The sequence below is a fragment of the Mirounga angustirostris genome, unplaced genomic scaffold (assembly GCF_029215605.1).
Source record: "Mirounga angustirostris isolate CCGP_5_RB_7025 unplaced genomic scaffold, mMirAng1.0.hap1 SCAF_4, whole genome shotgun sequence".
NCBI lineage: Eukaryota > Metazoa > Chordata > Mammalia > Carnivora > Phocidae > Mirounga > Mirounga angustirostris.
The window spans coordinates 128,495,846-128,518,195 of NW_026991712.1; the positions used below are offsets into that span (position 1 = coordinate 128,495,846).

At 35.6% G+C, this 22,350-nt stretch overlaps 1 protein-coding gene across 2 annotated transcripts in view; it reads left to right on the forward strand.

Annotated features, from left to right (window-relative positions):
• Positions 1-21,741, forward strand: part of SLC44A5 (solute carrier family 44 member 5) — a 142,909-nt gene extending 121,168 nt beyond the window's left edge. For both annotated transcript variants that reach the window (XM_045897397.1, XM_045897398.1), the window contains 6 exons: positions 10,317-10,420; positions 11,454-11,527; positions 12,138-12,208; positions 12,302-12,390; positions 13,703-13,787; positions 20,138-21,741. In XM_045897397.1, the coding sequence (XP_045753353.1) occupies positions 10,317-10,420; positions 11,454-11,527; positions 12,138-12,208; positions 12,302-12,390; positions 13,703-13,787; positions 20,138-20,244 (530 nt within the window). In that variant the 3' untranslated portion in view covers positions 20,245-21,741. The remainder of the gene's footprint in view (positions 1-10,316; positions 10,421-11,453; positions 11,528-12,137; positions 12,209-12,301; positions 12,391-13,702; positions 13,788-20,137) is intronic.
• Positions 21,742-22,350: the final 609 nt, after the last annotated feature.

The window sequence follows — 22,350 nt, forward strand, 5'->3', positions numbered from 1 at the left end:
AAGTGGGATTGATTCCTGGGATGCAAGGATAGTTAGATATCCCCAAATCAATCAACATGATACACCATATTAATAAAAAAACCATATGATCCTCTCATTTGATGCAGAAAAGCATTTGACAAAGTATAGCATCCTTTCTTGATTAAAACTCTTCACAATGTAGGGATAGAGGAAACATACCTCAATATCATAAAAGCCTTATATGAAAAGCCCACAAGGAATATCATTCTCAATGCGGAAAAGTGAGAGCTTTTCCCTTAAGGTCAGGAACACAGCAGGGATGTCCACTATCACCAGTGCTTTTCAACATAGTACTAGAAGTCCTAGCCTCAGCAATCAGACAACAAAAAGAAATAAAAGGTATCTGAATCGGCAAAGAAGTCAAACTGTCACTCTTCACACATGACATGATACTCTATGTGGAAAACCCAAAAGAACTCATACAGCAATTCAGCAATGTGTCAGGATACAAATCAATGCACAGAAATCAGTTGTATTTCTATACACTAACAATGTGACTGAAGAAAGAGAAATTAAGGAATCAATTACATTTACAGTTGCACCAAAACCCGTAAGATACCTAGTAATAAACCTAACCAAAGAGGTAAAGGATCTGTACTCTAAAAACTAAAGAACACTTATGAAAGAAATTGAGGAAGACACAAAGAGTTAGGAAAACATTCCATGCTCATGGATTGGAAGAATAAACATTGTTAAAATGTCTGTGCTGCCCAGAGCAATCTACACATTCAATGCAATCCCTATCAAAATACCATCAACATTTTTCACAGAGCTGGAACAAACAATCCTAAAATTTGTATGGAACCACAAAAGACCCCAAATAGCCAAACCAATCTTGAAAAAGAAAATCAAAGCTGGTGGCATCAGAATGCTGGACTTCAAGCTATATTACAAAGCTGTGATCATCAAGACAGCATGGTACTGGCACAAAAACCGACACCTAGATCATTAGAACAGAGTAGACAGCCCAGAAATGGACCCTTAACTCTATGGTCAACTAATCTTTGACAAGGCAGGAAAGAATATCCAATGGAAAAAAGACAGTCTCTTCAATAAATGGTATTGGGAAAATTGGACAGACACAGAAGAATGAAACTGGACCATTCTCTTATACCATACACAAAGATAAACTCAAAATGGATGCAAGACCTAAATTTGAGATAGGAATCCATCAGTATCCTAGAGGGGAACACAGGCAGTAATCTCTTCAGCCTCAACCACAACAACTTCTTGCTAGAAACATCTCCAAAGGCAAGGGAAACAAAGACAAAAATGAACTATTGGGACTTCATCAAGATAAAAAAAACTTCTGCACAGCAATGGAAACAGTCAACAAAACTAAAAGGCAACCTACAGAATGGGAGAAGAAATTTGCAAATGACATTAGATAAAGGGCTGGTATCCAAGGTCTATAAAGAACTTATCAAACTCAACACCCAAAAAGCAAATAATCCAGTCAAGAAATGGGCAGAAGACATGAACAAACACTTCTCCAAAGGAGACATACAGATGGTCAGCAGATACATGAGAAGATGCTCCACATCACTTGTCATCAGGGAAGTACAAATCAAAACCATATGAGGTACCAGCTTACACCAGTTAGAATGGCTAAAATTAATAAGACAGGAAACAACAGATGTTGTCGAGGATGTGGAGAAAGGGGAACCCTCTTACACTTTGGTCGGGATAAAAGTTGGAGCAGCCACTCTGGAAAACAGTATGGAGGTTCCTCAAGAAGTTAAAAATAGAGCTACCCTACAACCTGGTAGTTGCACTACTGAGTATTTACCCCAAAGATACAGATGTAGTGAAAAGAAGGGTACCTGCACCCCAATGTTCATAGCAGCAATGTTCACAATAGCCAAACTGTGGAAGGAGCTGTCCTTCAACAGATGAATTGATAAAGAAGATGTGGTTCATACATACAATGGAATATTACTCAGCCATCAGAAAGGATGAATACCTACCATTTACATCAACATGGATAGAACTCCAGGGTATTATGATGAGTGAGGTGAGTCAGTCAGAGAAAGACAATTATCATATGGTTTCACTCATAGGTGGAATATGAGAAATACTGCAGAAGATCACAGGGGAAGGGAGGGAAAACTGAATGGGAAGAAATCAGGGAGGGAGACAAACCGTGAGAGACTCTTTACTCCAGGGAAACAAACTGAGGGTTACAGAAGGGAGGAGGTGGGGGGATGGGGTAACCGGGTGATGGGTATTAAGGAGGGCATGTGTTGTGATGAGCACTAGTGTTATATGCAACTAGTGAATCACTGAACACTACTTCAAAAACTAATGATGTACTGTATGTTGGCTAATTGAATTTAAATTAAAAAAAAAGAGCTTCCACAACTCAACAATAAACAATCTGATTCAACATGAACAAAGGATTTTTTAAATTATGTAAATTTTTTCAGCTTTATTGAGGTATAATTGACAAAATTGTAATATATTTAAAGTGTACAATATGTTTTTTGATATACACATATGTTGTGAAAGGAGTCCCACATTCAAGGTAATAAACGTCCATTACCTCACATATTTCTCTTTTCCTTCCTTCCTTCCTTCCTTCCTTCCTTCCTTCCTTCCTTCCTTCCTTCCTTCCTTCCTTCCATGAGAATGCTTAAGTTCTCCATAAGCAAATTTAAATTATACAATGTAGTATTATCAACTATATTCACTGTTATACACTGGATCGAAAGACCTTATTCATCTTATAACTTAAAATTTATACCTTTTTACCAGCCTCTCCCTATTTCTCCCACCCCCCAGATTGTAGTGACCATCATTCTGCTCTTTCTATGAGTTCAACATTTTTAAAAATTGTACATATAAGTGATATCATGTGTATTTGTCTCTATCTGGCTTATTTCTCTTAGCATCATGCCCTTCAAGTTCATCTGTGTTGTTGCAAAAGCAGTATTTCCTTCTTTTTAAAAGCTGAATAATGTTCCATTGTGTATCTATACCACATTTTCTTTATCCATTGATCCATTGAATGACACGTTTTCATACATTTGATATTGTAAATGATGCTGCAGTGAACATAGGAGTATAAATATCTCTTTGAGATAGTGATTTCATTTTCTTTGGATATATATGCAGAAGTGGAATTTCTGGATCATATGGTAGTTATATTTTTAATTTTTTGAGGAATATCCATACTGTTTTCCATAGTGGAAGCACCAATTTACATTCCCACCAACAGTATACAAGAGTTCCCTTTTCTCCACATCTTCACCTCCACATCCTTATCTTTTGTCTTTGGATAATAGACATCCTATCCTCTACCTCACTGTGGTTTTGATTTGTATTTCTCTGATGAATAGTAATGTTGATCACCATTTCATGTACTTATTGGCCATCTGTGTGTCTTCTTTGGAAAAATGTCTGTTCGGGTCCTTTACCCATTTTTTTTTTTTATTGAGTTATTAGTGTTTTTCCTATTGAGTTCTGTGAGTTCCTTGTATATTTTGGATATTAACTCATCATCACATATATGGTTTGCAGATATTTTCTCCCATTGCATAGATTGCCTTTTCATTTTGTTGATGGTTTCCTTTGCAGTGCAGAAGCTTTTTAGTTTGATGCAGTCTCACTTGTTTATTTTTGCTTTTGTTGCCCTTGCTTTTGGCATCCAATCCAAACAATCATTGCCAAGACCAATATCAAAGAGCTTGCCTTTATGTTTTCTTCTAGGAGTTTTATGGTTTCAGGTCTCCATTCAAATCTTTAATCCATTTTGAATTGTTTTTTGTGATGTAAGATAAGAGTCCAATTTTATTCTTTTGCATGTGGACATTCAGTTTTCCCAGAACCATTGAATTGAAGAGACTAACCTTTCTCCATTCTATATTCTTGACTTCTTTTTTAAAAATTGACCATATATACTTGGGTGTATTTCTGGGTTCTCTATTCTGTTCCATTCATCTATGTGGCTCTTTCTTTCCCAATGCTATAGTATTTTGATTGCCATGCTTTGTAATATAGTTTGAAATCAGGGAATGTAATGCCTTCAGCTTTATTCTTCTTTCACAATTGCTTTGACTATTCAGAGTCTTTTGTGGTTCCAAATAAATTTTAGGACTGTTTTTTTCTATTTCTGTGAAAATGCCATTGGAATTTTGATAGGAATTGCATTGATTTTGTAAATTGCTTGGGCATTATGGACAGTTAACAATATTAATTTTTCCAGCCTAGGATCATAGGATATACACTTATTTGTCTTTATTTCATCAATGGCTTACAGTTTTCAATGCATAAGGAATTCTCCACCTTAGTTAATTTTGTTTCTAGGTGTTTTCTTATTTTTGATGCAGTTGTAAATGGGATTGTCTTCTTAATTTCTCTTTTCAGTAGTCAGTTGTTAGTATATAGAAATGAAGTTGAGTTTATGTATTGATTTTCTTTCCTGCAACTTCACTGATTCATTTATTCTAATAGATTTTTTTGTGTGTGTGTGGACTGTAGGGTTTTCTATAAGTAATATCATGTCATCTGAAAGAATTTTACTTCTTCTTTTACAGTTTTAATCCCTTTTATTTCTTTTTCTTGCCTAGTTGTTCTGACTAGGATGTCTAGTATTATGTTGAATAAGAATGGCAAGAGTGGACATCCTTGTCTTATTCCTGATTTTAGAGGAAAAGCTTTCAGCTTTTTACCATTGAGTATCATGTTAGTTGTGGCCTTGTCATATGTGGCTTTTATTATGTTAAGGCATTCTCTAATCAATTTATAGGAGTTATAACTTCAGTTATTTAAGTTATAAGATGAAAGGAGGTTGAATTTTGTCAAGTGAATTTTCTGCATCAACCAAGATGACCACGATTTTGATCCTTCATTTTGTTAATGTGGTACATCACATTTATTGATTTGCATATATTGAACCATCCTTGCATCTCTTGGATGAATCCACTTGATCTTGGTGTATGATCCTTTTACTGTACTGCTGAATTCAGCTTGCTAATATTTTGTTGAGGATTTTTGCATTTATGTTCATTAGGGATATTAGCCTATAATTTTCTCTTTGTGTAGTGTCCTTTTCTTGCTTTGGTTATCAGGGTGATTCTGGCCTTGTAAAATGAATTTGGAAGTGTTTCTCTTCTGTTTTTTAGAAGAGTTTGAGAAGGATTGATATTAATTCTTCTTTAAATGTTTGATAGAATTTACCAGTAAAGCCATCTGGTTGTGGCCTTTTGTTTGTTGGGAAGTTTTTTTTTTTTTTTAAGATTTTATTTATTTGGCATAGAGAGACCCAGCGAGAGAGGGAACACAAGCAGGGGGAGTGGGAGAGGGAGAAGCAGGCTTCCCGCTGAGCAGGGAGCCCGATGCGGGGCTCGATCCCAGGACCGTGGGACCGTGACCTGAGCTGAAGGCAGACACTTAACAACTGAGCCGCCCAGGTGCCCCTGTTGGGAAGTTTTTGATTATTGATTCAAAATCCTTACTAGTAATTGATCTTTACAGATTTTTTATTTCATCATAATTCAGTCTTGGAGGTTGTATGTCTGTAGGAATTTATCCATTTCTTCTAGGTTATCTAATTTGTGTACAATTGTTCATAGTAGTCTCTTATGATCCTTTGTATTTCTGTGGTATTGATTGTAATATCTTCTCTTTCATTTCTGTATGTATTTCTTTGTTCCTTAGTCTAGCTAAAGGTTTGTTAATTTTATCATTTCAAAAAACCAACTATTAGTTCCACTGATGTTTCCTATGGTCTTCTTAATCTCTATTTCATCCATTTCCACTCTGAGATTTGCCATATCTTTCCTTCTACTAATTTTGTGCTTAGTTTGTTCTTCTTTTTCTATTTCCTTAAGATGTAATGTCAGATTGATATCTTTTGTTTTTCTTAATATAGGTGTTCATTGCTATGAACTTCCTTCTTTGAACTACTTTGCTGCATTCCATATGTTGGCATGTTGTATTTCCAGTTTTGTCTCAAGGTACTCTTTGATTTCCTTTTTGATTTCCTCTTTGGCTCATTGGTTGTTCAGTAGCATGTTGTTTTATCTCCACACACTGGTGAATTTTCCAGTTTTCTTCCTGTAATTGATTTCTAGTTTCATACCACTGTGGTTGGAAAAGATGCTTGGTATGATTTCAGTCTTCTTACATTTATTAAGACCTGTTTTGTGATCTAGCATATGATTTATCCTGGAAAATATTCCATATGCACTTGAGAAGAATGTGTATTCTACTGTGTTTGGAAGGACTGTATTGTAAATGTCTAATCTGTCAGGTCAATGTATAATTTAAGTCCAATATTTCCTTTTTGGTCTTCTGTCTGAATGATCTATTGTTAAAAGTGGGGTATTAAAATCCTCTACTATTATTATATTACTGTATATTTCTCCCTTCATATCTGTTTATATTTGTTTTGTATATTTAGGTGTTCCAATGTTGGGTACATAAATATTTATAATTTTTATATTATTTTGATGAATAGACCCCTTTATCACAGTATAATGACTTTTGTGTTACAGTTTTTGGCTTAAAGTCTATCTTATCTGATATAAGTATAACTCTTCCTACTTTGGTTTCCATTTGCATGAAAAACCTTTTTCTCATCCTTCACTTTCATTCTATATGTGTTTTTACAGGTGAAGTGAGACTTATAGATAGCTTATAGTTGAGGTTTTTTTTTAATACACTCAGCCACTCTGTGTCTTTTGATTGGAGAATTTAGTTCATTTATATTATAGATAGTTATGGATTTAGTATTGCCATTTTGTTAATTGTTTTCTGGCTGTTTTATATCTTACATAAAATATCTTAGTTATATCAATCTATTTTAAGCTGATAACTTAATTTCAAATGTGTACAAAAGCTCTACATTTTTACACTTTCCCCGCATTTATGCTGCATTTTTGATGACACAATTTACATCTTTTTATATTGTGTATCCATTAACAACTTATTGTAGTTATAGTTATCTTTAACACTTTGTACTTTAATCTTTATACTAGAATTGTGATTTACCTGCTACCATTAGTTTTAGAGTATTCTGAATTTAACTATATATTTACCTTTTACCAGTGAATTTTTTTTTAAAGATTTTATTTATTTATTTGAGAGAGAGAGAGAGCTCATGAGGGGGGGAGGGTCAGAGGGAGAAGCAGACTCCCTGTTGAGCAGGAAGCCCGATGCGGGACTCGATCCCGGGACTCCAGGATCATGACCTGAGCCGAAGGCAGTCGCTTAACCAACTGAGCCACCCAGGCACCCTACCAGTGAATTTTATACTCCACATATTTTCATGTTACTAATTAGCATCCTTTTGTTTCAGCTTTAAAAACTCCCTTTAACATTTCTTGTAAGGCTGTCTAGTGAGGATGAACTCTTCAGCTTTTATTTGTCTGGAAAACTTTATCCTTCAATTCTGAAGGACAACTTTGTCCCATAGAGTTTTTTGCTTGGCAGTTTTTTTTCTTTTATCACTTTGAATATATCATTCCACTCTATTCTGGCCTACAAAATTTCTGCTGAAAAAGTCACTTTTCTGTGACTTTTTTTTACCCTGAAAAAGGTAAAAGTCACATTTCTTCTGCTGCCTTTAACTGCCTTTCAACTTTTGAAAATTTAATTGTATGTGTTTCAGTGTAGGTCTCTTTAGATTAACCTTTTTTGGGGTTCTTTAGACTTTCTGGATCTGAATGTCTGTTTGTTTCTCCAGATTAGGGAAGTCTTCAGCCATTATTTCTTCGATTGAACTTTCTGCCCCTTTCTCTCTCTCTTCTCCTGCTGGGACCTCCATTTTGGTCTGCCTGATGGTGTCCAATAAATCCATCACTCTTTCCATGCTTTTTTCCTTTTGCTTCTCTAATTGGATGAATTCCACTGCCCTGTCTTTGAGTTTGTTGATCCCTTCCTCTGCTTGATCTGGTCTGCTATTAAAACCCTCTGTTGAATTTTTTAAGTCCTTTATTGTACTCTTTGGTTCTATAAATTCTGTTTGATGCTTTTTTATATTTTCTGTCCCTTTGTTAAAATTCTCAATGTTTATTCATTGTTCCCCTGATCTTGATGAGCATCTTTATGGCCATTATTTCAAACTCTATTAGGTAAACCACTTACTTCTGAAATATCAGTTTCTGGAGATTTATCTTGTTTTTTGTTTGGAACATATTCCCCTCTTCATTTTTTTGACTCTCTATGGTGGGTTTGTTGTATTAGATAAAACAGTCACTTCTCCCAGTCTTGACAGACTGGTCTCATACAGGAGATGAATTTCATCAATCAGCCCAGCTCAAGCTTCTAGGTCTCTCAAGCATTTGTGATTATCCTAGCCACATTATTCTTAATGGTCCCCAATAGTTGCATATGTGCCAAGATCTATCAGTGCTCCAAAGAGAAGGATCACAGTCAGAACCTATATGCAAGCTGATTAGAAGCCAGACCCTCAGGCAGCAGGTGGGCAAGTATGCAGTTAAGCCTCTTTCAAAGAGAAACTGGAAAGTGGATATTTGCTTATTCCTTCTGCATTGAGCCAAGGTGTATATCCATGCTGGGATTGGAGGACGGTGCTCCTGCACCATTTAAAAACTGCTTATTTGTTTGTTATAGTCCTGTGGGACTTTTCAATGCAACCCCCATTGGCTATCAGAGCCAGGGAAGGTGCGGACCATTCTTTGGGCAGCAGCTGCAAAAACTAGGGCAGTTGGTATGTGTAAAATCTCCTTCCAAAGAGATGTTGGTGGCCTAATTATATAATTGGAGTTAGCTAGAGGGAGAAAGTAGTAGAAGTGCCCACTAGCTCCCCTGGACAACTCCATGAAGGATTGCAGCTAGCACCTAGATGGGTGCAAATTATAAGCCAGACCTCAGACAGTGGTTTGTAAAGTATGTAGTCCATCCCCTTCCAGGAAAAGACTGGAAAATGAACATTTTTTTTTCTACTTCCTCTGTGCTAAGGGAGGACAGCCACAGTGAGTGCTAGAATGTAAAGAACTAACTTTGTTTTCTGTAGTGCTGTGGGACTTGTGGTTATAAGCTCCACTGGCTTTCAGAGCTAGGAATTTTCTGGGCCTGTCCCTTAGGTGAGAGCCTTAAAAGTTGGAATCCTGTATGTACTGTCCAAATGCTTTACTCCTCAGGAAGAGGCTGAGAGTTGGGGTTATCTTCCTTATAGTATGGTTCTGTGCCAGAAATGGGGTTTACAATACGTTTGTCTCATCCTTTCCTACCCATTTCACTGTGGTTGTTTTTTTAGTTGCCTGATGTGGTAGGAGTCATTCAGCTAGTTTCTGGGTTTTTTGCAGAGGAAATTGTTCCATGTGTAGCTGTACTTTAGGTGCATCTGTGGAAGAAGGGAAGTTCGGGGGCCTCTTATGTCACCACCTTGGTCCCTTCTACAAAGGACTGGCATATACATTGCTCCAAAGAAGATACACAAGTGGGGAATAAGCACATGGAAAGATGCTCAATATTATTCATTAAGGAAATGCAAATCAAAATCGTAATAAGGTTACCACTTCACATCCATTAGAATGGCTACTATTTTAAAAAATGAAAAAGAACAAGTATTTGTAGGATGGGGATAAACTGGGAACCTTTGCGTATTGTTGGTGGGAATGTAAAATGGTATAGCCATTATGGAGAACATTATGGTGATTCTTCAGAAAGTTAAAAATAGGGTTGCCATATGATCCAGCAATTTCACTTCTATACATATATACTCAAAAGAATTGAAACAAGAACTCAGATACTTGCATACAAGTATTCATATTAGCATTATTCACAGTAGCTAAAAGGTAGAAACAACCCCAAATTTCCATGAACAGATAAAAGGATAAACAAAATGTGATACATACATGCAATGGAATGTTGTTCAGCTCTAAAAAGGGATGAAATGATGAGCCTTGAAAACTTTGTTAAGTGAAATAAGCAAGACACAAAAGGATAAATATTGTATCATTCCACTTATATGAGGTGTCCAGAAGAGGCAAATTCATACAAACTACAGTAGAAGTTACCAGGAGCTTGGGGAAGGGGAGAATGAGAAGTTATTTTTTAATAGGTACAGAGTTTCTATTTGAGATGATGAAAAGTTCTAGAAATGGATAGTAATAATGGTTGCACAACACTATGAATGCACTTAATGGATGGAATTGAATTGTACAGTATTGTACATAATTGAATTGTACACTTAAAATGGTTAAAATGGTAACTATATATTTTACCAAAATTTAAAAAAAATTAAAAGCCTGTTTTTAAAATTTTTATTTTTTTGATCATAGTTTAGTTACAAATCATTAATAGATTTTAATATTTCATTTTCATAGAGGCCCAGAACAACATTTCTAAATTTCTACAATGCTGCCTGAAATGCTGTTTCTGGTGTTTGGAAAAAGTGGTAAAGTTTTTTAACAGAAATGCCTATGTTATGGTAAGTAGATTATTCCTTATTTGCTAAATTTCTTCTTTGCAAACCCAAACCCCATGTGTACATTTCCATCTCTAACACTTTTTACATCATACAGTTGAATTTATCACCATGTTGATATAAGGATTTGTGAATCCTATGCATGATTCAGAGCTATTCTATCCTAGTTGAGATAATATCTTAACTGTAGTTCATTATTACTGTTAATATCTTTTTAAAGAGGGAAAATATTATTTACCTTAGAAATTTTTAAATATGTTAGATTGAAAAGATTTTGTGTGTCTTTGACATAGTTTTTAGTGCAAGGAGAGGTTCTGTATTTCACTCTGAGAAAAAAAAATCTAATTCTGGGATTTACATATTTCTAGGGAATGGTCTATTTCTTTTCATAAATCTTATGTTGAAATGTGTGGGAATCGACAAGGCCTACCTGAATGTGTTACTTATTTTCTATGGGGAATTTGGAGATTTTTTAAAAATAGGGATTCCAAAAACATAATTCCTCTAAAATTTAGTAACTACAACCTTATGATACTTGCTTGTCTTCCCCATGACCAGAGTCTGTAGGGTGATTCAAATAGGCATGAAGATTTAAATAGTCACTAATTTACCTCCAGTGAGAATACTATATTGAAACTTTTAATCAGTAAATCAGTGTTTTGAAAGGTGTTGGGTTCCCTAGAATAATTTTTAATGTGAATGCTGCAACATTTATCCCATTCACATCAGACCCTAGCCAAAACACTTCAAAGACAGAAGCCATATCCTGGGATTTGAGAAAAAGACCTACCTCTGTGTGAATTCCCATGAAGTTTATAGGCATATAGGATGTGGAGCACACCAGCGTCCCTGACAGCTGTGCAGAGTTGAGGTTAAACAGTTTCCAGGTCTCCCGCATACCCAAATGCTGGAAAGAGGAATGACAGTAGCTATCTGGGTGATAAGAGAATTAATTAATTTTCCTGTCATTGGATTGTCTGTTGGTCTTGTTAGGGTATGTTACTGACTCCAGAATAATAACGTCTGTTTTCCTCAGATTGCAATATATGGCAAAAACTTCTGCAGGTCAGCAAGAGATGCTTTCAATCTGCTGATGAGAAATGTTTTAAAGTAAGTAATCAGGTTGAATTTGCAAAGGACAATTTGGTGAAATTTGAGCATCACAGACTTCACATGTTGTGATTTAAATTGATGGTGGTCTTATTAGACATGAATATTATCTTTCAGTTGGATAGATTTAAATGTTCTCTCTCACACACTTTCTTTTTGTATCTTAGAATGTTGCTTCCACCATCCATCTACATCTTCACACTAACTGGCATTTTATTGATTTTTGTTATCCCTTCTGCTCAAGAAATTCTCCACACAAACATCATGTTTCTGACCACTTCCCCCTCCCCAAATTGAGAGAGTCTGAGTGAGCAAAAGCAGGGGAAAGAGTGAAATCTCCTCGAAATTCAGGGTGTCTTAGGCTTTGAAACAGAAGCTGACATAACTAATAGTGCCTGATAGCCCCACAATGCCATCTTCTGTTTACTTCATCGAAAATAAATCAGAACTTCATTCCTGGGGTCTACCTTCATTTCTTGCATTTAACAAAGGCCAAATAAAATTTGCAGTGAAGACACATCAAAGTGAGCTCATAAATTATTTACTCTCATAAATTTCAAGTGACAAATGTAATTTAAACACAAAATTATACTTTTTTTCTGATTCTCAGAGTTGCAGTTATGGATAAAGTTACAGACTTTGTACTAATCCTGGGGAAAATTCTAGTTGCTGGATGTATAGGTAAGTAATAATAAACATAAGTTTAGAAGGTACTTGGAAAAGCTATATTCCTTTGCAAATACATAATATACATGTTCTGCCTTTCCAATGTAGGTGTGCTGGCCTTCTTACTCTTCACACAGAGATTGCCAACGATGATAGAAGGACCAACATCTTTAAATTACTACTGGGTACCTTTGCTGGTAAGAGTTGGTGTTTTAGTCAGTTCAGGCTTCTATAACAAATATATCATAGATTGGGTGGCTTAAACAAGAATTTATTCCTCACATTTCTGAAGGCTGAGAAGTCCAAGATGAAGGTGCCCACAGATTCAGTTCCTGGTGAGAGCTGTCTTTCTGGTTTGCAAAGGAACCCCTTCTCACTGTATCTTAACATGGTGGAGAGAGGTATCATCATCTCTCCTGTCTCCTCTTTTAAGGGCATTAATCGCATTCATGAGGGCTGCACCCTCATGACCTAATTACCTCCCCCAAACCTCACCTCCAGATATCGTCACATTGGGGGTTAGGTTTCAACATATGCATTTTGAGAGGATACAATTCATTCATAGCAACTGGGTAGGTAATATTGACTCTGATTTATCAGAGATGGCAAAATAAAAGTAATAAGAAAAATAATAGCTAACATTATTGGTCCTACTTTGTGCCAAGCCTTATTCTGCCTTAGATTGGATTCCTTAGAAACAACCTCTGAGACAGGATTGTATGCGGAAGGTTATTTGGAAGTGTTCTCCTGAGATACCCTTATAACAAGTGAGGAGGGCAGGCATGGGTAAAGGAAAAAGCTGCAGTTACAGTAGAGACCTCAGACATATTGACAGGAAGTTCTGAAGGAAGATTTAGGCCTCTGTATGCTGCATCAGGCAGCCGTTGGCCCGGGGTTGCCCCCTGGATGCTGGTGTAACCTTGGGTGAGGCAGTTCCCTGCAACAAGGGCAATTCCTAGTGAGTGAAGCCACTCAGTTGTCAGCAGCCTACATTCCTAACAATTGGATGATAGATGTAGCAGCTGGAGAGGACCTGGTAGGAGCCCTGCAGTATCTATAGCAATTAATTAACTCACTCAATCCATATGTCATAAATACTATTATTATTCACATTTTCCCCTTGCCCACCAGTAATTTTTTATAGGAGGCAGGGGACACAGTGAGGTTAAGTAACTTGTTGAGTGAGTGCCTGACATGTGATTCAACCCTAGGCAGTGTGTGCTCTTAACTCCCGTGCTTTCCTGCCTCAGTCTACAGGATCCTAAATCTGGGATATTTTTGGTAGGCATTGGGGATAATGGTAAGAAAATTGGCAGACAATATATACATTTAGATCCCAGTACAAATTACCCAAAAGTGTTAACATTGTACTTTTTTGGTCTCTATATTGAAATCTTTTCTAATATAGGGTACTTCAGCGTTTCTCATCATGACTTTCATTTAAAGCTGCATTATTGTTCTTCTGGATAAGTTAATGACATCTTCATTTTGTTCTTTACTCATTTACAGACAGTCATTATTGGATCTTACCTAGTTGCACATGGGTTCTTCAGCGTCTATGCAATGTGTATTGATACAATTTTCATCTGCTTCTGTAAGTTTTCAGCATATGTGTTTTCCCCCTTTGGAGAGTAACTGAAAGATAAGAAGGTTAAGACCCAGACCCATGTCCTTAGCTGGCTTGTGAATTTGCTATGGCCTGGCTGCAACTACCAAATAGTGTTGATTTGGAAAGAGACTCTGTTTAGTAGATGCTCTTTAAACCTTAACAGCCAAGAGAATGGAGTTTGCAAAGCACTGCAGAGTCAGCTACTGAAATGAACCTCGGGCTCCACGGCATGGTGTTAGCATGAAACTGTTTTTGCACATCTTAGTATTTTCAAATTTTAATAAAGCACAACAGAATCTAATCATTAACAGCACTGAGGACATGGCTTTGAGATTGGACTTCAGGACCTTTTTGAGGAGAGGCTTTATAATTCTGATAAAGCCAAGCTAGCAATAGTTTCCAAGACACATAGGGCCAATTCACACTAGATTCATGGAGGAGAATGTCTAGGAAACAGCTCGATCGATTCTGACGCTTAGAGTTAAAATACTTCTTAAGAGCTTTGATCACTGACGTATTTGCTGTACCTCTGTGCGGCATGTGTAACTCATAATGGATAGGTTTTCTATTAGCATCTCATCTTAAAAGCCTTGGAGAACCTAGTGCCCTAGGAGCTTAACCTGGCTCTTACCTTCAGCCTAGGGAAAGCAGGCTCAGCAGATGAAAGAACAAATTGTTAGCCCACCCTCTGAGTGATTATTTCTCTGGCACATTGCTCTTAAGAGAAGCAGAGAAAACATTCTGTGACAGGGCATTACTGAGTGATCCACTTGTGTAAAATTAACAGTTTATTTTTTTGGCATAACTCACAGCACCAACTTTACAGTGGGGTCAGGAGAGGAGATAATACTTACAGGGAGACATATTCAAAGGAAAAAACTCCTAGAAAGTGGTTTGACTTTTTTTTTTTCTTAACATTTAAAATTTATTTTCAATAACTGGACAATTCAGAAATCAGGAGAACTGTGCATACTAGTTAGTTCTCTCTCTGGCTATAAATGGAACAGAAATGTTTTATCATCTTCTAATGCCACTGTTGGTGGTTTATTAGGTAGGAGAAGCCATCTACAAAATGCCACATGAACAAAATTCGGCTCAGGTTGGAGATGGAGAAAGGAACACAGAAATATGGTAGTGCCTGAGACAGAGGTCTCAAATGTTCAAAGATCTCTTTTTTTCATCTCAGATGCTAATCATAGAAGTAGTGGGAGATCCCTTTAGGATCTTCCCCATTCTTATATAACTGAAAATGTTTTCAAAATGTATCTCAGGAAATGCATAGAAACTACTAGCTTCCAGTCTTTGGAAGCTTTGGAAAAAGTCTTATGGATTTTAAATTTGACAGTGGATTTTAAATTTGAGCAGTAAGAAATGTTTTGTACCCTTTTATATTAATAATTACCAACTTCTTGAAAACCAGGTGTAATTTCAGCTTTATTCAATACATTGTGTGTTGAACATGAATAGTTTCCTTCTGGAGACTCTGGTCTTTGAGAATAAAGAACAAGGGATACCAAATTATATTTCTCCTCCCTTCCCAACTTTTACTATGGGCAACATCTTACTTTGGAAAACATTCTTAAATGGTGCCATAAGCCAAATTCTGATCGTGTGGAACTGTACCTTTATACATATACATCTTTTTATACCTATTCTCTTGGCTGCCAGACAACTGGTGTTTTTAAAAATGCAAACCATTTGCAAACACTGCATTTATAGAAACATGGCATATTTTTAATATTACAAGGCAATGAGAATTCTGGTCCCAGTATGAGAAAAAAGTAGTGTTGTAGATGATTATTAGTGTGATCCATACCATGTTTCCTAATAATGCTTCAAAAGTAATAACAATGTAGATATACTGTATATGATATAGAAATATGGTTAAGGAAAAAAGAAAAAAATGTTCAGTGTCCATCATATTCCCCCCTTAGCTTTTCATTTTATCTGAGGAAGGTCATTGTGAGGTCTAATGTAAAAATCTAAATCAATAATCCAACCATTCCCAAAAAAGGATGAAAAATAATTTAGATTTATTCCATAAATCTGTGATTATCCTATATGGTTTTATATATTTCTTATCCTTTGTCATAATAAAGACTATGAATAACAAAATCTTTTTTAATACACTAGTGGAAACAGAGTTAAGCCATACTTGTATACTTATTGATAGATATTATCTGCTACGAATTCTATCTTTAGGAAGCTTAATTCCGTGCCAGCTTCTTGCTCCTCAGCATCATTCTGGTGCTTTCCCTGAATCACCTGATAGGTGTGTGCTCAGTGAACATTCCATCATTTTATTATTAGCCTAGGCAAAGCAGGAAGGTAAATTCATGTGTTACATGAAGTCAGAAAACCCTGCCAGTAGTTTTCTAATACAATCTGAGGAAATTTAAGACAGGATAACTTATAGTTAAGTAGGACAAGAACCGAACTAGGTGTCAAGAGGCTGGGTCCTCACCTCATTCTGATTGCCCCAGAGCTTTTGGCTTCAGGAGAATCATTTCACATACCTGGGTCTCCGTTTCTTCATCTGTAATGTTATGGGTGTGGACTACCATTAAAAGTGACTTTGAAATTCAATTATTGTTCTACATTTACCACAGACTTTTTATTCGGCTTCATCTCAGATGTGGCATTTTTACCTTTCTGAAATGAACAGTCACAGATTTAGAGATAATAGTTTTGAAAGGATATGAAAGATCTTATTAACCTTTAAACTATCAAAATAAACCTCTTCGGGCATTGGTGGGATTTAGGAAGTTTCAGTGCTTCCTGGCAGAGGTTGAAGTTTCTCACTTTGTCCAGCATCAGCAACTTAACGGTACGGATTGTCTTATATTTGACTTTCTAACGCTAATTTCTCTGATTTTTCCCTGTTTGACTCTCCAATTTATAAAAATACACTTAATTCTGCTGTCGCTTGCTGTTTTGCCTGCTTTGGCTGCTGCATATACAGGTGAAGATCTGGAAAGAAATGATGGATCCAGAGAAAAACCCTACTTCATAGCCCCTACCCTGCACGGAACTCTGAACAAGATGCTACTAGTTCCCCAGAAGCAGAAAGAGTAGAAAAGCTCCAAACAGTGACATTCATTTTTAAATAGAACTTTTGTAAATTAGATCATTTGTAACTTGAAAATGATGCTTTTGAGTAATGTGAAATTTCTGTGCTTATTCCTAAAAAGCCAGAACCTGGTACCACCTGAGGTGACAGGCATTTGGTGACAGTAGCCACTGTGAACTAGGATACTTTATAGACTGTGGTCCCAGCTGAAAAAGCAAGGTGTAAATGTCAAACATATATTTAAAGCCTACAGCCAAAAGTGTTTTAAATGAGACTTTTATAACTTGGAGTGCTGTTTCCCATCACAGCACTTTGATCGCCTTTCTTTTTATAAATGTATATTTGTAAAGGATATTCAGGCAATTTTCGAAAGCACTATAAACGTATAGTCAATTAGCCATAAAAAAGATTGACATAGTTCACCAGCATATGGTACTAAATTTGTAAATATGGTGCTATGGTTATATAGCTGCTCCAGCTAGTGGACAGCTTTCTCAACTGTGATTAAACTCGTATAAATGTTTCCCTAGGAAGTATATTTCAGTGTGTGATTCAAGACCGTAACAGAGATGTTAATGTTATACAAGTTCCATAGAGAACACTGCTAGGTAAAAATTACTGGGGAACCTCATAACCCCATAGCCCACTTTGTTTTAGTGAAATTATAATCATAGTAAAGTTGAATCTGAGTTTTGGGATGTCATTTCCAATACTATGAACCTCTAGCCACCGTTAACATACTCTGAACAAAACTGAAATGGCTACATAACTCATGCCTTTAGTCTCTAACCCAGATGGAGACAAATTCCTATTTTCCTACTCCCACCATACAGAAAATTGGAATGGATCGGTTTCAGACGAGTGATTCTATCTTTCACAAGCATACCTGTTTTTCTAGATTAAAGAGATTGTTTGACTTCATTCTACAAAAGGTTTAGTTTTAGCTCAACTTAACTGAGGAAAGAAAGAGAAAAGATGAGTAAGACACTTCAGATTTTTCCCTAAGGAAATACACTACTACACCTTGTTTGGTACCTTTACAGGGTTGCACTGTGCAATAGGAAATCTATCTCTTGAGAGTTTAGCAGGAAAGTTATTTTTATACTCCATCCTTGCTGGCCAGAACAACAAGCTGGTTGCTGGCAGCCATGCCTTAGTCTTTTGCATGGTGGAACAAAGCATGAATCGACACTCAAGTACTTTGCCTGTCCATCCCTTGTGTGCACATGTGTATGATTTGGCTAACAGTGTAAAAATTACCCCAAAAGGAACATTGAATTGTAGTATCCTTTGGGCATTTACACTAAGCTTATGTATTGACACAAAGAAATGTGTTGATCTAAGGTTGTGGTCTAAATGTGATCTAAATATGATCCATGTATTTAAGAAGAGAGTCAGAAGTGTATCATCGTGTCACAAATTAATATAAAAACTAACTTCTGTAATCCTGAATTATGGGAACCTAGATTTAGACTCTGTGACAGCTTAATAGCAAGAAACCAATGAATAAGGAAGATTTTCAAAATAGTGGTCTTTATAATAATGGCCACCATCTTGTTCTTGGCTTATTTTCTTGAGATTGTTATAGTCAAAAGTGTCACTTGGCTTCACCTTGTGGCAAAGGGCCTTCTTCACTCATTCTCCTTGAAGCATAATTCAGAGAAGAGTGATAATCTATCTTTCTGGATAGTTATTATTATTATCCAACAATACAGAGCTCACAACCAAGATCTAGTAAATAGTAAAACCTCTTTTTTTTTTTTTGAGAAAGTGAGAGAGTGTGTGTTTGCAAGTGCACATGTGCACACGTGAGCAGCAGGAAAGGGGGGAGAGGGAGAGAATATTAAACAGGTTCCACGCCCAGTGCAGAGTCCAATGCAGGGCTGGATCTCATGACCCTGAGATTATAACATGAGCTGAAATCAAGAGTGGGAGGCTTAGCCATCTGAGCCACCCAGGTGCCCCAGTCACCTCTCTCTTAAGTGTTAAAAAGTGTTGGGGAATACATCCCCTTCAGGAGTAGTTGAATGATGATACATGATGATGAAACAACACAGTTCTAATTTTTTTTTTTTTGTAGGCATCAGAATCACTCTGAGAACTTCTAATAGATGCCTATGCCCCTTCCCTAAGAGATTCTGATATGTTGTGTTTGGGTGTGCGGCAGCTTGTGAATTATAAAGTTCTCTAGTTGATTCTGATACACATAAAAGTTGGAAAATCACTTGAATAAAATATAAATCAACATGCAAGAAACTGGTTGCCTATATTCTTATATTCTTGGCTGTTCCAGAAGTTAGAAAATTAAGACAAAGATTAATTTCAGACTTCTAATAATCATAACTTCTTCTGTAATTTAGATTCTTAGACTAGATGGGGCCCATGTATTACATTATATCTGCTGATCAGACCAAAAAATTCACTAGACTAAAAGTGTTCACTGAACTATATGGAGGCACATTCTATAGTTGGCTATATTTTAAGGATATAACCCATGGATAGAAAATCATAGGAAAAGAAATGCTATTTGGTCCAATCTTTTTAAATACCACTTAGAGGAAGAATCTCTAAGTATATAAGTTTGAACTATATTATGGACTTAGTTCTAGTCAGAAAAAGTTTTCCCCACTAGTTTGTTCTTTGTGTAGAAGAGAGTAAAAATGAGCATTGTTTTTGAGGGAAAAAAATTAGAAGCTATTATCTTACGAAGCAATTAACTGCAAAACAATATTTTTCAAAACTTGCAGTTTAAGGCTTTTTGAAATACATTAAAATTTTACAAATATTTTTTAAAACTATGCTACCTAAATTGTTGATGGCAAAACAAAAGCAATTTTGAACAAATACAATAATTTATAAAGTGAATTGAGTACATACTACTTTTCAGGAATTTGGAGGTGAATTTGGAAATTCTGGATGAAGTTTTTTGTGTTTTTTTTTTTGTTTCGTTTTTTGTTTTTTGGGGGTTTTTTGGTAAGTTTCCTATCTAAAAGAAGGTAAAAGTTATTTTTTCAGTCATGCACCTGAGAGGCATGCACTATTAGCAGAATATGACCTGGTACACAGAATGGGGTAATATTTTACTAACATAATAACAAGGGCTGCTTGTTTTCTCATAGGTATGTTTACAATAATGATGCCAAACTATGCTATTTAAAAAAATAAAAAATTTTGAACTGCTGTAAAGCAAGTGTGCAGCAGATGGCGACGTTACTTCTCTTACAGTTTTGCTTTGATATTTACTCTGTGCCATTCTTCCTCCTAGTGGAAGATATAGAAAGAAACGATGGTTCTGCTGAAAGGCCCTATTACATGAGTCAGTCTCTGCTGAAGATTCTGAACGAGCCAAGTATGCAAACTAAGAAGCATTAGAAGTGCAAACTGTGGTCATCCTGCAGCGGTGTTACCTAATCTTCATCTGCTGTGTCTACACAACACTAGTTTCATAAGTGCTTTGTGTTTGGAACACTGTATTCACCACCCTGTTGGCTTTTATTTGCATGTTTAATACCAAAGCTTATACTGTAATATGTGAAGCCATCAGAAGTTGCAAGGGAATTGTTAATAACATGGTACATTTTTATACTAAGATCTTTTGTTTTGTAATTCATTTTTAAATATAGTGGCTTGGATGTTTTGAAAACACTAGTGAATATGTTCATATTCTTTTAAATATTACATTGAAAAATGAAACGCTATTTAAATCGATAGCTCCTAATATATTTTTTAAATTACAACTAAAAGACTTCTGCAGGGAAAATTGGTCAACAAAGTGAAATAGAAAATTTTAAAGTTTTCCCTGCTCCTGTTTGACAGTAAATTGGTAAAAGGACTGCCTGCTCCAGATTTTGCTCTCTTTGAGTATAGAATGTTTCCTATTAAACAAATTGCCAATCATCCAGCCTTTACTACTTAGTCCTCTCTGACAAAGTGCCTTACTGGCTGTTTAATATTACCCAGATTTTGTGGGCAAATTTATAAACATTGTTTAAAAAAAAAAAAAAAACCTGCAATGTTTAGTGATTGAAACAAGTCTTCTTGAATTTGTTTTCCTCTTAGCTCACTGGTTGGAAACCACTTGTCATTTCAGTATGTTTGATATCCTCACTATATAGAGTAGTTTTGCAGCATAAACAATTTCCCTTGCGCCTAGTGGACATTCATGAATGTGTACTACACGCAAGAAAAAAAAAAGTGAAAGGATGCTTGTTTTTTTTGTTTGTTTGTTTGTTTTTTTACTAAAAGTGAGAAGTTTAAAAATCTAATCTTTTTTATGGTAGATCATTTCTCAGTGTTTTACAGAGTTTGGAAAGGAACACTTTGAGAAATTACAAAGGGAAATTTTACCCCTGGAAAGGGTGCTCACAGGTGTCATGTACTGAATCGCTGTTTTAAATGATTATTATCATTAAGAAGTGTTTTATGTGTGTTATTTCCTTTTTTAACTTTTGATATGAAATAATCAGTTTGTTTATAATAACTTTTATTGTGCTAATATAAACAGGAACATAATTTCTAATTCACTTTTAAGTAATTTTACTAGTATTACTAACTTTAAAGAAAATGAATTCAGTTTGTTACTCAGTGTTAAAGTATTCACCCCAATGGAATGTCAGTCAGATATGATAATTTGTGAAAGCTTTGAGAATCAACAGTAAGTTATCAGCTTATCTATGATCACATTTATTTAAATGTGACTTTAGATATTCTTTTATGCCAAAAACAAACTCACATGAGCACATGACAGTCTGAGCTCTATAATCAGTGTGCTTCTGCTGTGCAGAAATATTAGGAACATATTGTCTAAATATCTTTGATAACTAAAATGTTTAATATTTAATGAAATTTGTTGTTACTCATCATTTTAAATGTTTTTTTCTTCTAATAAAGATTTAGATAAAAAAAAAAACCTGTCTTTTTATTTCTTTAAGCTAGAAAAGGAGAAAAGCTTTAGTTTTTAAAACCTACCATAGGCTGACAGAATCTTCTATCAACTAAGGTTTAATATCTAGATTTATCTTTTAAAAAATTTCCATTTTTCTCTAGCTGTGCATTGTCAAATAACTGAAACTGATAATTTATATAAAGTGAATAAGTCAAAACTAAATGGATAAGAGATGGATTTTTAAAACCCAAACAGTGGCCTAAATTAGTTGGTCTTTGTTTTAATTTACCAAAGGTTTGCCCAGTCCCTCATTTGGTTTTACCAACATTGGAAGAAGCAAATCTCATCATTTTAAAGTCAGGGATGAATTTAGAGAACCTTTAAAAATGAACACTAACAATAGTTTTCTAAGAAAAGATTAAGTGTACCTATCACTGGCTTATCTTAAGCTAAAAGTTTTCCTACATCCAGCTCTTCCTTAACAAATGTGTAAGAACCTATTTTTAAATTGAATTATGTTAAGTCTACAAAATTTTTCTTTAAAATTTAATGGGTTTCTTTCAATGAAAACATAAAACAATATTCTTGCAGTT